Source organism: Gymnoscopelus braueri (assembly GCF_963280865.1).
Source record: "Gymnoscopelus braueri genome assembly, chromosome: 23".
Taxonomy (NCBI): Eukaryota; Metazoa; Chordata; class Actinopteri; order Myctophiformes; family Myctophidae; genus Gymnoscopelus; species Gymnoscopelus braueri.
This window is the reverse complement of record NC_137625.1, coordinates 27,134,298-27,151,062: the sequence shown is the minus strand read 5'-3', so window position 1 is coordinate 27,151,062 and position 16,765 is coordinate 27,134,298. Positions and strand designations below refer to the sequence as shown.

The following is a 16,765-nucleotide window of genomic DNA, read 5'->3' as shown; positions in this document are numbered from 1 at the left end:
GCTATTTTCACAATATTTCCCTCTTTCTTATATTATTTGACAATTTGGCCAATGTTTAACCAGTTTTGATTGTAGAGTTTGTTGATTACTTTTGATGCAGCAATTGTCTTTTTTCATTAAACTTTTCTTTTGGTATTAAAAAGGTCTTGTAAGTCTAGTCTTACATTGTCATCTTCACTGTCATCTGGGGACCCTGCAAAATCCTGTGGGGACCCCGGCCCACAGGTTGAGAAACACTGCATTAGTCAATTAATGAACCTACATGAAATTAACCCTAGTTTAAACCAGGCTGACCCAACAAGCTGTAAATCATCACACACACACACACACACACACACACACACACACACACACACACACACACACACACACACACACACACACACACACACACACACACACACACACACACACACACACACACACACACACACAGTAATAGTACAACTTAACAGCAGCTCACATGCTCAGTGATGTTAATCAACTACATTGTCAGTTGCCTGGCAACTAATGGATCCTGTGATTGGCTGATATTGCGTAGCTGCTAGACACAGTTTAAAAGGAAACAAGGAGTTTGAGAATGTTCGGTGAAATTAGTCAGAGACGAGAACAGTGATGACAGCTGAGCTGGATAAGGTACACATCCTCACATCCATCCACCTACACACACACAAAGACTTCAGAAACAACGAAAGATAAAACTAATCCCCAGAATGACGAGAGGGAGAATTAATACGCGTGTAGGAATGTGAAAGTGTGTTTGAGTCTGGGATTGTACAGCTGGAAAGAGCACACGCGCACGCACGCACACGCACACACACACACACACACACACACACACAGTGTTGACCCTGGGAAAATCGGTCCCAGGACCAAATAAGTCACTGAGGGGGTGGGAGAGAGAGAGAGTGAGAGACTTCTAAAACCAAGTAGACCAAATGTTCCCATAGCTCCAACTGTTTTCTGATTGGCCCAAAACAGTAAGTGCCTATCATAAATGGAGAGAGGGATGGAGGAAAGATACAGAGATACAGTCATAGAGAAAGAAAGAGGGAACGAGGGCGCAGAATGATGTCATCAGTTAAGGAGTGCGTTTAGTAGCAGTGTGGCTGAACTCCACACATGCACACACACACACACACAGCGACCTCAATGCTGCCTGAACAGCTGGCAGACAGTGGACACAGAGAGGGGTTATCCAACCGTCAACCCCAACAAGAACTCTCAACGGAAGTTGTAGAAAGGAACCTAGTCTTAGCATGAACTCTGGAATCCACACTGCTGTCACACTGGAAGCTACGACAGTAACCGATGCAGTGAACAACATCACTGGGAGCTGCGTCACATCTGAAATGAAGAACGTCACTTGAAGCTACGTCAGTGGAGGCTACATCAGAAATCAATTCCGTGAAGAACGTCAATGGAAGCCACGACAGTAACCGATACAGTGAAGAACCTCCACTAGATTTCCACTAGGTTTGGAGTCGAGTTAAATTTAAAGAAGGATTGGTCACTCAATCACCTTTAACTGAGAAACAGTAGGAGAGCTGAGAGACAGACAGTGTAGGAGAGACAGACAGTAGGAAATCTCAGAGGGAGACAGTGTAGGAGAGACAGACAGTAGAAAAGCTCAGAGGGAGACAGTGTAGGAGAGACAGACGGTAGAGAAGATGGTTGGATCTGATCCAAGACCAGGGAGTAGATGTGTGTATGAATCTGAACCCTTACCCTGTATGTCAGTATTGTGAGTCAGTTGCGTCACTCTACTATTAGCATCATGTACAGCATGTGTCTGTCCTACCTCGAAGTCTAAAAGGTCTCCTGGAACTGGCTATTGTCAAAACTTGCCCTACACTGGTTGTGTTTGGTAGAAATCAGATATGAGACGTTACGTTGCTGGTGGCTGCGTACTAAAGGATTAGCTGTGCTTTGAGGAAAAGACTCTCCATCGTTTATCCACAAGAACGCTGTGCCCCAGCTCCCCAGAGACTGCTTTTTAAAACAGTTTGAAACTGGCTTTGAGGAATCGCTACAATCTTTGTTTCCAACAGGAGGATAAAAGGTTATGTATATTCTATAAAAAAAAACATTATATCAAGGAGGTGAATGGAAGAGTAAAGAAATATTTTGTACTCTACAGTCACAGCTATGGTTATCGCCAGGTCATAAAATCAAGGAAGAGTGATTGTTAAGTCCCTGGGGCTTCTAATCTAATTTGTAGAAAGATACATCGGATAGCAGAGAGGCAACAAGCCCTGGACTCTCAACACAGCTACTGTCACAACTCCTGTGCAGACAACCTGGTGGAACTTTTACATTAAACAACATTGTAATACTGAAGAAAGGTTAACAAGACCCAAGGCTACGTACAGTCAACCAATCCATCCAAGGGAACTGACTTCATGGACTCATCAATGTGAGGAATCACTCCTTCTGAACACCAACAGACTACGTTTTTGTTTGAGCAACCGTGTGGTCCAGAAACAGCCCACATCAAGGATCAGTGTTGACAACTGAACACCGGCAACCTAGCGCTTCATTTAAAGAAACTTGGAGAAATCAAAAGCTACAATCAGGTGAATGAAAGGACTGACTTAATCTACTCAAATACCTCAAATAGATGTGTGTGGGGGTTGGGTTTAGGATTAGGTATTTAGAGGTAAGGTTTAGGGGTTGGGGTTGAAGTTAAAGCTAATTTATACTTAGTTGTGGCAGATCTACAAGCTCACAACGTGTCACAGCGCTTTAGTGTTAAAATAGAAACACAGAAAGGTAAAGATGACATTTATGAAATTGTGTTCTAGAATCTTTATGTCCTACAAGTATAGTAATACAAATGTGTGTGCGTGTGTGTGTGTGTGTGTGTGTGTGTGTGTGTGTTTTATGTGTTACTGGAGCAGCCATGTTTAGGAGCCTGTTCCAGAGAAGACCCAGACATAAGAGACTGCAGGAGGAACCAGAAGTGAGGTTCAAAGGTCAGCTGGTGTCAGAGACTGAGCTGGGATACACCTATGTACGACCTGGAGGTAGGACAGGGTTAATACAATACTTTAAGGAGCACGTCACCCATTTTTAACCTGTCTCCCTTGGCACCCTTTCTGTCTACTCTCTCTGTGTCTCAGAAGAGGGCTGTGGACAGTTCAGACACCTGCCTACCAATGACATCATCGGTAGGCAGGTTTGGTCATTTCAAACTTTTATTTATTTTATAGATGCAACAATGGCTTTCCATGAAGAGAAAAGCTGTAGTTTGAGCATGGAATCCCCATCAATGATGTCACTGGTAGGCAGGTTTCTGAACTGATGCATTGTGGATGTATAGATCTGCTATTTTTGCTATTTTGAAAAAATAATTGTAAAGTGGATGAAAGCAAGTTTTGTACAACATGTTTAGCAACTTCCAAACAGACAAGGCCTATTTGGGGATCTGTGTGTGTGTGTGTGTGTGTGTGTGTGTGTGTGTGTGTGTGTGTGTGTGTGTGTGTGTGTGTGTGTGTGTGTGTGTGTGTGTGTGTGTGTGTGTGTGTGTGTGTGTGTGTGTGTGTGTGTGTGTAAGAGAGAGAGAGAGAAAGAGAGAGCAAGAGAGAGAGGACACTAAATCTTTTGACTGCCCTCTCACAAGCGTATATTGTACTTGCTACTTGCTGTGCATGAATACATACAGTAACACGTTCAAACTATTGCAGGAGATGGTAGTCTATGAGACAGTTTTCTGGTGTTTACATTTTAATGACCATTTTAATTCAAAACAGAACATGTTTACTCTTCTTCAGCACAATAGCGTAAACCACATGTTTCATCTTCCTTTTATTAAGAAGCTAAATCAACAAAAGCTCATTGTTGTTGCTACTTGAAGTCTGTGACTCCATTTGGAAATGGACATTCAGCCTTACAGCGCCATTGGTAAAGTAAAGGTTGCGACAAGAGATCAAGATGGAACATGAAATATTTTAATATATTGCATTGACTTGGTGTTCAATTTTACCTCGTGTCATTCTCGTATATTTTCACATTCGAGACTGAGTCGGTATGAGGTGGCCTTGCGTCTAGTCCATCTACACACTTTAAAAGGCAGCGGTCCCGTTTCCTTGAAGGCTCCTTAGCTCCTAGTTTTACGTAATTCCCAAGTTTCCCTCAAGTCTCTTTAGTCCCTTAGGCTTAAACAGTTTGTTGGAAAGTTTCCTGAATGTGCAACTTCCTGTCACAGTAAAGGATAATATGAATGAATAGCAAAAATAGACTAAACTCACAACTCATTGTCAATCACGATGCGATGCATTGTGAGCTCGTAGATTGGCTATTTTTGAGAATTTACGCCTATAATGACATGCCCAAAATAGGGATGCCAGGTTGAAAGTGGTCACGAAGTGGTATGAAGCCAACCACACTCAATTGTGTGACCGAGCTCAAGTCAGCCTGAGCAGAGCTCCTCCGTTTCCCTGGAGTTTCCTGTGTGTTTGTGAGCTCTGCGGTATCTCCACATGTATTTTTAGACCCCAGAGGGCTACTGTGTGCCAGCAGTCACAGCTCCTCTGAGAGCCGCATATCTGTCTAATGATTAGATTCCACGACCTCTCTCCACACAGGTCACACTACACAGGACACACTGGTCGTCAGGGCACTGGTTCTCAACCACTGGGCCCCGTGAACGAAAAATGGGTAGTGATAGGGACAAAGAAGGACTTTATAAAGATCAAGCTATACAGAACATTGGTACCATGGTTTTTCAAAACAAACATTGTAACTGATCCAATCCAACTGCTAACATTCTGCATTCGGACAGTGGTTCTCAAACTTTTTTATTTCAAAGAATCCCATAATTCTGAGAGCGTACAAATGGAACCAAATGCATTTGCTTCCATTTGTAGGCTCTCAGAGTTACAAACCTGTAAGGGTCCATTTGGGACCCACTCAAGGAGCCCGGAGGGTCCCTGAACGCCACTTTGAGAACCACTGCTGTAGGCTTCTAGCTTAGCATTCCATTTAATAGATAGATGGTGGTATTGATTGAATACTTTATTAGTCAGACAGTAAGGCTAAAATGATAACACAAAGTCCCAGTGACTTGTTTCTATTGTGGAAACAATGTAGTAATAACAAATTAGCTTGATAACTAAATGAAACCACAGTTCTATACTGTCTTCTGGTGTCGAGCACCAGAGACATTTTGCTCAAAACTTGGCTGAAGCACGTTGGACTTGACTTTTGGGATTTCTAATATCGATTAAACATTAGGGGTGCAATATTTAATCAATTTAATCAATAAGAACAACAGACAATTGATCATTTTATAAAATAATAGATAAATAATGTATCGCTTGGGCATGCTATTATAGGCAAACAATATTCAAAAAGCTATTTTCACTATTTTTACACAACACCGATGTGTAAAAATGTATAAAGTGATGTATAAAATGACCCTTAAGTGGTTAATCGATTTGTTGATATATAAAATAAAATACAAAAATCAATATTGATTTATTTCAATTAATGAAAAAAAGTAATCGATAGAATAATTGCTAAGAAAATAATGGATTGAAGCAGCCCTATAATCAAGCCTCTCGCACCACATATGAACTGACTGGCTCCAACAAGTATATAGACTAGAGTATATACAAAAGAGTATATACAATTCAAATGTTAAATATGGATGAAGTTTGACAGTTTGAGTGTGCAGTGTTGCTGGACAGCCTTGTAGGATATCCTATGCAGCCAAGGAACCAGATTCCTAAGTAGCCATATTTCCTAAAAATGCACCTTACCTACGATGCATCCTTGCATAAGACAGAGCCAGAGAGAGAGAGAGAATGAGAGGAACGGAGAGAGAGAGGACTAAAGAATGTGGAATGTAGGTGTGTGTGTGTGTGTGTGTCCTGGTCCTCACAAGAGAAATGATTGAGAAAAGATTTCAACGGATAGCTTTACAATCAGGAAAAGATTCACGTTGGGATTAGGATTAGACATTTAGAGTTTACAGTAGGTTTAGGAGTTAAGATTAGAGTTATAACTGAATTATACTAAATTGGTGTTGTGTACCAAAAAATAGCCGATCTGCAAGTTCTGAGCTTGTAGATCTGATATTTTTCGGCTTTAGGTCTGCGGTTAAAAATAATAAAAAATGGCATTCATAAAATCGCCGTCCTAAAACATTGACGTCCTCACAAGTATAGTAATACAGACGTGTGTGTGTGTGTGTATCTGTGTGTGTGTGTGTGTGTGTGTGTGTGTATCTGTGTGTGTGTTTATGTTATCAGTTGAGTGTTGTGTCTATCTAATCTATACTGGCTGTTTGCTGCCGTCAGACACCAAAGAGGAGAGACAGACAGCTAGTACCGTAGACTGTGCTTCTCAAAGTGGGGTTCGGGGACCCCCCAGGGGCTCTTAGTTTTCCCCAGCAAAATGAGGAACTGTTTAACCCCGTTCCATACAGTACTTTGGCTATTCGAAAATAGCTGAGCTATAAGCTCACAATGTGTCGCGATGCGATGTGTTATGAGCTTGTAGATCTGCTATTTTTGAAAGATTTAGAAGAATGTTGAAGATTTGTGAAAGATTTTCTCTTAAGGGGGTCCCAGACTCAAAAAAGACAAGACGGACAGACAGACAGACAGACAGACAGACGGACGAGTAGACAGACAGAGAGGTTGACCTGTCTAACGGTCTACCTGTTCAATTACCTGTGTGTTTAAGGTGTGTGTGCGCGTGTACAGTACATACGGTGTGTGTTGCGGTACAACAGGAACGGGTCCTGCACTTGGAAGTCCAGGTCTTTGGTGATTGGTTCCGTCAGGTTTTCGGGACGGAGTCTGTTCCTGATGGTGAAGCCATGTCTGGGAGACGCCAGTCTGACAGACACACACACACACACACACGCACACACACACACACACGTGCGCGCGTACGTCAAGGGGACATCACTCTAAGACATAATACAGAGAGGACATAATACTAACAACAAAACATTTTCCTCTACAAATAAATATATATACTTATAATATAAATATATATACTTTTAGCAAGATAACATGGGAAATGGATGCGTCTGTCCATTGCCTGATGCCTCGACATGCGTTTCAGATGCATTGAGTACGACGCGTCTGCCGCAGATGTGTGTCAAGTTACGTCACGCTTCTTGACGCCCGGTCAACATGTATTCAGATGGGGGTCCGTGGTCAAATACATATTACTTTGAGGTTCCTTGATACGAAAACATTTGACAACCACTGGTGTACATAAGGGATAATGAACAGTGAGGTGTTTGTGAAATAAACCCCAACCGGGTGAGGCAAGAACCCGACACAAAGTGGAGGCGTGTTTTGTTAACTTTTGCATAACCTTCGTAATAATAATGAACGCCCGGCAATACTGCATACATAGCGCTGATGAGCAGTGTATTGTTTACTGTTAAAAATGTAGCAGTGTTGTAGTGTGTTTACTGAAGTAACCGTGTATTGTATACTGATGGTGTACTAATGTCAGCAATATCCTTTTGAGCGTGACACTATTTTTGGGCGGTGAAACCGCCCCTATATGTGAGGTTTGGACATTGACATTCGCTGCACTGTGATTGGCCACCATTGTACCCCCCCCACCCATTGTACCCCCCAACCCTGCGCTGTGATTGGCCACCATTGTACCCCCCTAACCCTGCACCGTGATTGGCCACCACTGACTCTATTCAGGACTGTGATTGGCTAGTGAAACACATGACACATGTGCATAGCCCTATAAATAGGACTATGCACTTTAAAAAAAACACATATGTTGTTTTTTTTAAACTATGCACTTAAAAAAAACACATGTTTTTTTAAAAAAAACACATATATGTTTTTTTTAAGTTAGGGGTGTACAATGGTTGGTCCACAATATTACTTTTCTTTAAGTGAACTTCCATCACTGTGATGACCACTGTGACCACACCGCCCACTTCACACTGGGTGTGATTTTTATTTATTAACTGTGCTTTTGACTATGTATGTAGCATTCCTTGTGAATGAAAAGTGCAATACAAATGAAACACATTATTATTATTATTGCGAACGCAGCGGAAGGAGGCGCGCCGAAGGCGCGCCTCCGCGCAAGTGGAGCTTACTATGAAACCGTGCTTGGCTTGTGTGTCTGTGTGTCTGTGTGCACTGCCTATGTGCAGCTGTGTGCAGCCAAGTAAATGTCCAATATAGACGTACCATACATCAAATGAAAGGTCTTTGAAAACTGAACACACCTGTCAAGGTTGGGTTTAAGCCCGCCCCTTCCCCCGGAAGCCACGCCCCGGAGAAGGCTTCTAAAAACTCCCCATTGAAACCCCATGTTAAATGAAAAGTGCCCGAATCGCTCCAAAACTTTTTCTACCCCCCCTAAGTCGGGGTCTACGAACAAATACTTCGGCCTCGGATTTTGGCTCCGCCCCCCGGAAGTGGGTGAAACAGGCACTTCAAACACTTTGTTGAATTGTTCAAAAACATTCAGTTTTTTTTGGGTGAATTTTTATTTTTCTAAGATGCTCCTTTTAACGCAGATTTTTTTGGTATTTTAAAAAAAAAAACGCCTTAGTTTTCGAGCTGCGTTCGCTTACCGCGTTCGCGCGTCTTACTTGTTAATGTATATTGATGGTAAGCTTGGATGCAAATTAATGTATATACATTTGTATTCTTCATTACCTGGTATAGATGAAAAGTGTTCCCTCCATGTCTGTCTTCTCCTACACAAACAAAACAGTGAAATAGTATCAACAAGCATTCTAACATTTTAACGATATTGCACCTGTACGGACAGCTTGGGTTATCCTCTTTGTGTCTGTCAAGTTTTGTTTTCAAAGAAAATCCACCGTTGTTATATATTATGAGCAACTTTCTGTCAATAAGTCATGATTGCACAGTGTTCGAGTTTGGAAGCACTCGTTTTAAATCACTTCTCGTTTTGATTGATTGAATACTTTATTAACAGTTTGCAAATAGTTGAGTCAGTGGTATGATTATACCCGTAGGGCTAAAAGCCCTAAGGAATTTTCCATTGTGGTCCTATTTATTCAATTCATCAAGACATTAAAATACTTTTTTAGGACCTGTTACAAATTGCAAACAGGCTTATGACGGCTTTGAAGGAGGGCAAGGAGTCACACTTTTTGATGGCTGTTGGTACTAGGGCATTCCACATTTTGGTGCCATAGCAGTAGAACAAATTTAACACCATGTTTGTGTCGAATCTGGGTTGAACGAGATCAGTGGAGCTCCCTCTGGTGTTGTGTTTGTGTGCGTCTCCCGTGTTATTGAAGTAGTTTTGACAGGTACATGAGCACTGGTCCCTTGAGTATCTTGTAGACCAGGCCCATTGCAAGTGGCTGAGTCCTATAGGTGTGAGGTTAAGAAGCAACCTGAACAGTTTGTTTTGAGAGGTCTGGAGTTTTGCTTTTAATGCCTTTGTGGTGCTATGGTACCATGAGGTGCATGCATAGTCAAAATGATATTGGATGAGTGCTCCAGCTAGTGTCCTCAGTGCATTCCTACTGACCAGTGAGGAGATCCTGCACAAAAATCTTTGGTTCTTTGCTTGACTTTCTTGATTATTTTTGTTGCCATTTTAAATTACTGCATGGAGTATATTGACAGAAGGTTGCTCATAACATCAACAGTGGATTTGTATTTCAAACAAAAACTTGACAGACACAAAGAGGATAACTTTGGCAACTGAATTCACCCCTCGAATATGTTGCAAATAAATGACCATAAAAGGAATGTGTGTGGGCTTCAAAGTACATTTACTCACCAAGTACTGTACTTAAGTAAAATTTTTAGGTATTTTAACTTTACTGGAGTATTTCCAATTTTCAATACTTTTACTTCTACTCCACTACATCTCAGAGGCAAATATTGTATTTGTACTGCACTACAATTATTTCAAAATTGTGTTACTTTGCAGATGCAAATTGTTATATTATAAAACATACATTAACCACTTTAGCCCTATTTTAGACGTAGGCTATTTGAAAATAGCCGATCTACAAGCTCACAAACACAACAATCGTGAGCTTGTAGACCTGCTATTTTCAAACATTTTGTACTTTTACTTTTGGTACTTTAAGCATACTTTGATGCCAATACTTTTGCACTTTTACTCGAGTAACATTTTGAACAAAGGCCTTTAAAAAAAATAACTTGTAACAGAGTACTTTAATATTGTGGTATTGCTACTTTTACTCACTAAAAAATGTGAGTACTTCTTCCAAAACTGGGCTTCAAGTCAACACTTATAGTTATCATGACTCACCCATTCATTGGCCTTGCTGTTGAAGGTGTACAGCGCCACCTGGCCGGCAACGTCCACTATGCTGCTGATGTAGGGGTCTTGCCTCTGGAGAGCAGCCAGGCTCATGTCCAGAGGAGATCCCACTGGATCTCCCATCGTTATGGATGTTAGCTCACCTGCTGCTAGCCGTTAGCCTGGCTGTTGTGTTTAGCCGCCAGTACAAAGCCCTGGGTACCGAGGCTAGGCGGTGAGTGAACCTGCTACACTATGAGCATAAATGCTCTTAAAATTAATTCAAAATGATTCGTCGAGCCTGTTAAAATCACTAGTTTGTGGTTAAATATGGTTCTCTACTGGCCATCTGCTGGTTTGACAACCGCCATGATTCTTCAGATTGTAAACAGTCAGGGGTGGCTAATCGAGCGCCGAGAGTAGGTGATTCGTTCCAGTTCTAACCAATAGAGCTGGAAAAGATCGATTCGATTGATTTCACACTGCAGGTGCACGCTCAGAGTCTGCACGAAATGTAGTTTTGAACATAATATTATAAAGTAGTGTTACGTTAACTTCACAACATACACATTCACATGTGTGAATTCACGTGTGTGTGTGTGTGTGTGTGTGTGTGTGTGTGTGTGAGTGTGAGTGTGAGTGTGAGAGTGGATACATACATTTGGTAAATACATGGTAAATATGCCTTGCCCTTATAACCTAAAGCAGGGGTCTTCAACAGGGGGTCCAGGACCCCTAGGGGGTCCTCAGAGTTACTACAGGGGTCCGCCAAATCTTTGTGTGATATGATTTTTTTATTTTATATTAACCACTTGAACCCTAGCATCCATTTTCTGAGGAGAACTTTCGCCAAAAATAGCCGCTCTACAAGCCGATACAAGCTCACAAGGCCTCGGGCTGCGAGGCTTGTGAGCTTGTAGATCGGCTATTTTTGGCATAGAGGGAAAAAAGGACAGCAAAAGTTTATCTGAAACACAATTTTATACAATATAGAGGGGGTCCCTGCTTCATCTCTCTCTCTCAGCTAGGGGGTCCTTGGCCTGAAAACGTTGAAGACCCCTGACCTAAAGTACAACTCACTGCTTCAGGCTTTATCTTGTTTATCTCATTCCTTATAACTATTTTTTATTTTAATCAAGAGCTGCATCTAAAGAGAAACAAATCCACTGCTATTACTTATTTTTAAAGGCCTCACTTGCTTATGATTTTAACAGTTTTTTTTTATTTTCTGTCTTTTTACAGCAGCACAGATACAGAACGACCAATGAAAAAAAAACACAATGATCTGATTATAAAGTGTAGCCCCTATACAACCATGCAATGCTTCATTCATCATAATGTCTAATATATGTTGTTGAGTAATAATAATCTGTTCATGTTCTGTGACTCCACCACACACAGTCTGTTGCCACTAGACATGGGTTGTGCACCTGCGATCCCACCTCCAGCCTCCAGGTGGGAGTAAAAGCATGTCACAGGTCACACACTCCACCCATGTAGCCAGTGGTGGAAAAAGTACTCAGACGTAAAAGTCCAGAATTCAAAATTTACTTGAGTAAAAGTACAAAAGTATTGGTATCAAAATGTACTTAAATAACCAAAAGTAGAAAGTACTTATTATGCAGAATATCCCATTTCACAAGTTTTCAAATGTATAAAATGTATAATAAATCAAAATAGCAGATCTACAAGCTCAAAATGCGTTGCATCGCGACGCATTGTGAGCTTGTAGATTCAAATGTAGTTTCAAATGTTCTAAATGTATATAGGGCTGAAGTGTATGTTTAATAATCAAAATCTACTAAATAACTAGTAACTAAAGTTTTCAAATAGTAAAGGTAAAAGTACTCCAGTAAAGTAAAAATACCTCAAAATTGTACTTAAGTATAGTACTTGAGTAAATGTACTTAGTTACTTTACACCACTGCCTGTAGCTGAGGCTGGCCTGGGAGGAGAGAGGGAGAGAGAGAGAGAGCGAGAGAGAGAGAGAGAGAGAGAGAGAGAGAGAGAGAGAGAGAGAGAGAGAGAGAGAAAGCACAGCATTAAATGGAAGTGACAATAGGACTTTAGTGAATTCCATTGACAGCTTCTTTTTTCTGTTATCCTATTATACTTTGTCTTTCTCTCACTCTTTCTTCATCTCAACATCTTTACCGTTGTCTGTAGGCTATATACTATGTTTTCTCTTCTCCTTTTTCTCATCTCCTTTCTGTGTCCTATGTTCTCTTATTCCTCTATTCCCCTATTTCTCTCTCAGTATCTTTCTAACAGCTCAGCCTCTCCATTATTTCCCATTTCTATTGGTCTATAGAAATACCAATAGAAATATCGGTATTCCCCACATAGCCCCTTGCTCTCTGAGGACAATCATCATAGCATTACATGATCAATATGTTTGTGTACTGTCTGCCTGCAGGCTAAACACACACACACACACACACACACACGCACACGCACACGCACACACACACACACACACACACACACACACACACACACACACACACACACACACAAACAAAACGTTCAGCCCACACATGGGATATATATTGATGCTATTTCTGCTTCCTAATCTTCCATATTTGTAGTTCCTGACCCCTTTCTCTGTGTGAGCTCTGAGGCTCAAATGGTCTCTGGGAACCACACACACACACACACACACACACACACACACACACACACACACACACACACACACACACACACACACACACACACACACACACACACACACACACACACACACACACACACACACACTACAGCAGTGCACTGTTGTGTTTCTGTTCAAATTCCTCTAGACAGTGTAGTAGGCCTGTCACGATCTTGACATTTTAATTGACGATGAATTGTCACACAATATTATGTCACACATAATTGCGATTAACGATTGCGTGTTGCACTGGAAGTTAAATAACTTAGATATGCAGAGAAATGATCAGTACCAATAATACAAATAAATAATGTACTGAGGATGTGTCTAAGTTGCACCAAACGTGTTTATTAAAACTACTGTGACCAAAATAGGCCATATTTAATAATTGTATGCTTCAAAAATATTATAAAAATAGTGGGAATAGTGGATGTGCAAGCTCACGACACGTGAAATTGCGACACGCTGTGAGCTTGCAGATCTGCTATTTCTGCTATTTTTGAAAATGTTGACATGGAAATGACAATTATGCAAAATAATTGTGATTTTCTCAAATAATTGCAATCAGGCGATTATGTAATAACTAGAGGTTCGGGCCTATACGTTGCACCGCCAAGCTGACCGATATGTCTGAGTTATAGTGTACCCGTTTGTCTGTGTCCCTTTTGTGCCCATATATGGACATCTCTGTATCTGTCAGTCCCTTTTATGCCTATAGGGATCTCTGTGTCCTTTTTATAAATTTGCCACTTTTATTATTAAGGAAAATTGAGAGTACATCGATGAGGAAAAATGTAAATGCACTATAGCTACATTCCACCCATTCCAAGTCCATTGAGTGTGTGTGTGTGTGTGTGTGTGTGTGTGTGTGTGTGTGTGTGTGTGTGTGTGTGTGTGTGTGTGTGTGTGTGTGTGTGTGTGTGTGTGTGTGTGTGTGTGTGTGTGTGTGTGTGTGTGTGTGTGTGTGTGTGTGTGCCTTTTCAAATTCAGCTATTACCCTGAAGTTAGGGTGCATGATCATCCCCTGAGGACTGGAGTGAGGTCCATGTGACGTGTGGGACTCATGATTTGGCCTGTATCTGTGAGTGGAGTGCCTCTGCCTGGGGTTTTAGGCTGCGAAATTCCCCTTGGATAAAATCAGTCAAGATCTTTCTCATTTCCACCTGGCTCTTGTTTTTGGCTCGGAGCGACTCACCTAGGTCTTTGACACTAAAAGGTTTCCCCACCAGCACTGTGATTCTCTTTCCTGTTTGAGGAACGTATGGCTTCACATTAGGGAGCACATCACTCATACCTACATGCCAGAGGGGCAGTATGATGGGGTTTAGGGAGCACTCTGCTATCAGCCGACCCACACCCCATTTTAACCGTATGAACTCCTCGGTCAGGTTCACTCTACCTTCTGGAAATATATGCACCCATTCCCCTTTATTTAACCTCTCCAGAATGAAGTCCATGCCTTTCTGGTAAACACCATCCCCTCTGCACACAGGAACACATTTACCACGGCTGAAGAACCTGGAGTGGATCTCCGAGGTGAAGCAGATGTCAGAGGCAGCCGGGGTCCACCGCATTTTCCGGAAGTTCCATAATTGTCCGAGCCTTAGTACTCCCCAAATATGCGGGTCATCCATGTAGGACTGGTGATTGGACAGTGTGATAAGGGGTGTGTCTGCAGGGCGCCGATCAATAAGGTCCAACAGAACTCTTTGGTTGTGAATTGTCAGGCAGTTCATGTACCTGGTCCAAAAGTAGGAGTAAGAGCCCACCATGCCCATGACCAGGGAGCTGGAGAGCCTCCAGGCCAAAGGGAGGCAATGTGGGAATGGCCACTTCACCTCCAGAGGCATCACAACAACTACACACTACATACACAACATCAGCCTCCTCTTGACAGCTGATACAGTTTCGTATCTGTCAGTCCTTGTCCATTTTATATATGGAGATCCCTGATGTCATCAGTAAATATGGCCATATACAGTACGACATGCCCTATATGGGCATATCGGTTGGATTGGCGGTTCTTATCCATATATGCCTATATATGGACATATTGGTCGGATCGCATATCCGAACAACCCGACGGAGGGCATGGCACTCCATCAAGTCCTTGCCGATGCGCCCGCTGAGTTTGAATACTTTATTAGTCAGAAATGTAGACAGCACGTGGTACATTAAGACATAAGGGCCCTATCTTGCACGCCACCATACCCCTTATGCCTAAACTTATTAGCCATATTTTCCTATTTTGAAAATCATTTTTAAATAGTTCAACTAGCCGATCTACATCAACACGTTGTGAGCTTGTAGATTGGCTATTTGAACTATTTTAAAATGTTTTTCAAAATAGTAAAAAATGGCAAAAAGGTTTGCCAGCTTCTGGAAACCTGCAGAGCCTATTATGCACGCATTGACAGTTAACTATGCTTTTTGCATCTACCTGGTCTATAAAGTGGGAACAATGCCTTATTAAGGTTCATCAAATTCTTCAATATGCTCTTATAAACATGTCAACTGCGGCTTTCAATTCTAAAGCAAGTCTATAAACTGTTAACAAGTTTCTTATAAGCGCTTATGTCTTATAATCTAACAATAAACATGTTTGCAATGCTATCATTAAGATGTAGCCTTAGTAACAAATAACATAGCATCTTATAAGGACTTATAAGTGTCTTATTAACTGTTAATTCATGCTTATTAACAGGATGTTCCTTTAAAGTGCTACCATAAGGACTGTTTTAGCCTATTCAATCACTGTGTCATAACATGTCCCCCTCAGCCACATTACTGAGTGACCTTCATTTTGAAAGGGTGCTTTTAGTGTAGTTCAGTTACATTTCATGAAGACTATAACTAGTAGCTCAGATGGCTATAATTTTAAAGTAGCTTGCCCAACACTGCAAATTAGTGTGTTCTGCTTGCTGTCGCACTGGTGTGAGGGCAATGTGGCTCTGGTTTGTGTCACAGCCAGGGGACATGCAGGCCTATTTGTCTCTGGCACTTGTGTGTCATGGTGGTCAGCTATTTTGGTGTGTGCGTGTGCATGCGTGCGTGCATGCGTGCGTGCATGCGTGCGTGCATGCGTGCGTGCATGCGTGCGTGTATGTGTGCATGCATGCGTGCACATGCGTGCGTGCATGCGTGCGTGCATGCGTGCGTGCATGCGTGCGTGTATGTGTGCATGCATGCGTGCACGTGTGTGTGTGTGTGTGTGTGTGTGTGTGTGTGTGTGTGTGTGTGTGTGTGTGTGTGTGTGTGTGTGTGTGTGTGTGTGTGTGTGTGTGTGTGTGTGTGTGTGAGTGTGTGAGTGTTTGTGTGAGTAAGCTGTATATATTTGTCAGGGTGTGTGTGTGTGTGTGTGTGTGTGTGTGTGTGTGTGTGTGTGTGTGTGTGTGTGTGTGTGTGTGTGTGTGTGTGTGTGTGTGTGTGTGTGTGTGTGTGTGTGTGTGTGTGTGTGTGTGTGTGTGTGTGTTTGTCAGTGACATGGCTAATGAGATATCCATCACTGGGTCGATATTGTCAATAGTAGTTCAGACAGGATGGATTGCTTGTGCCTGAATGGCCGGTACAGGCCTGCAGACACGTGCGATTGGTCAAGTGAACAGGAAGTGTCATGTTATAGCCAATGCACAGTTGGTTGAAAAAGTATTGTTTCCACTCAATTTATATGATTCTTCCTTCCAGAGTAAGACATGGAAATACATACAGTACATACTGTATGTAACAACAACACAGATATGTGTTCAAATACAAAACATGTTTAACTTAACATCTTTTGAAAACCTGGGAGAAGCTTTGGTGAGTTGTTTGCTGTAATTATGATGTTTTTACAGTTATTTGTTGTTTTCATGTCAG

General features: G+C 41.8%; 2 protein-coding genes across 2 annotated transcripts in view; both read right to left on the bottom strand.

The window, feature by feature from the left end:
• dcp1b (decapping mRNA 1B) overlaps positions 1-10,629 on the bottom strand; it is a 29,311-nt gene extending 18,682 nt beyond the window's left edge. The window contains exons 1-3 of the mRNA XM_080421782.1: positions 10,267-10,629; positions 8,661-8,701; positions 6,718-6,845 (exon numbers count right to left, since the gene is read on the bottom strand). Coding sequence (XP_080277908.1) covers positions 6,718-6,845; positions 8,661-8,701; positions 10,267-10,401 — 304 coding nt within the window. The 5' untranslated portion in view covers positions 10,402-10,629. The remainder of the gene's footprint in view (positions 1-6,717; positions 6,846-8,660; positions 8,702-10,266) is intronic.
• A 3,342-nt stretch (positions 10,630-13,971) lies between these two features.
• Positions 13,972-14,760, bottom strand: LOC308080064 (tafazzin-like; the record flags this gene model as incomplete). The annotated part of the gene is made up of 1 exon (XM_080421795.1): positions 13,972-14,760. The coding sequence occupies one exon, from the start codon at positions 14,758-14,760 to the stop codon at positions 13,972-13,974; it is 789 nt and encodes a 262-aa protein (XP_080277921.1).
• Between the last annotated feature and the right edge of the window lie 2,005 nt (positions 14,761-16,765).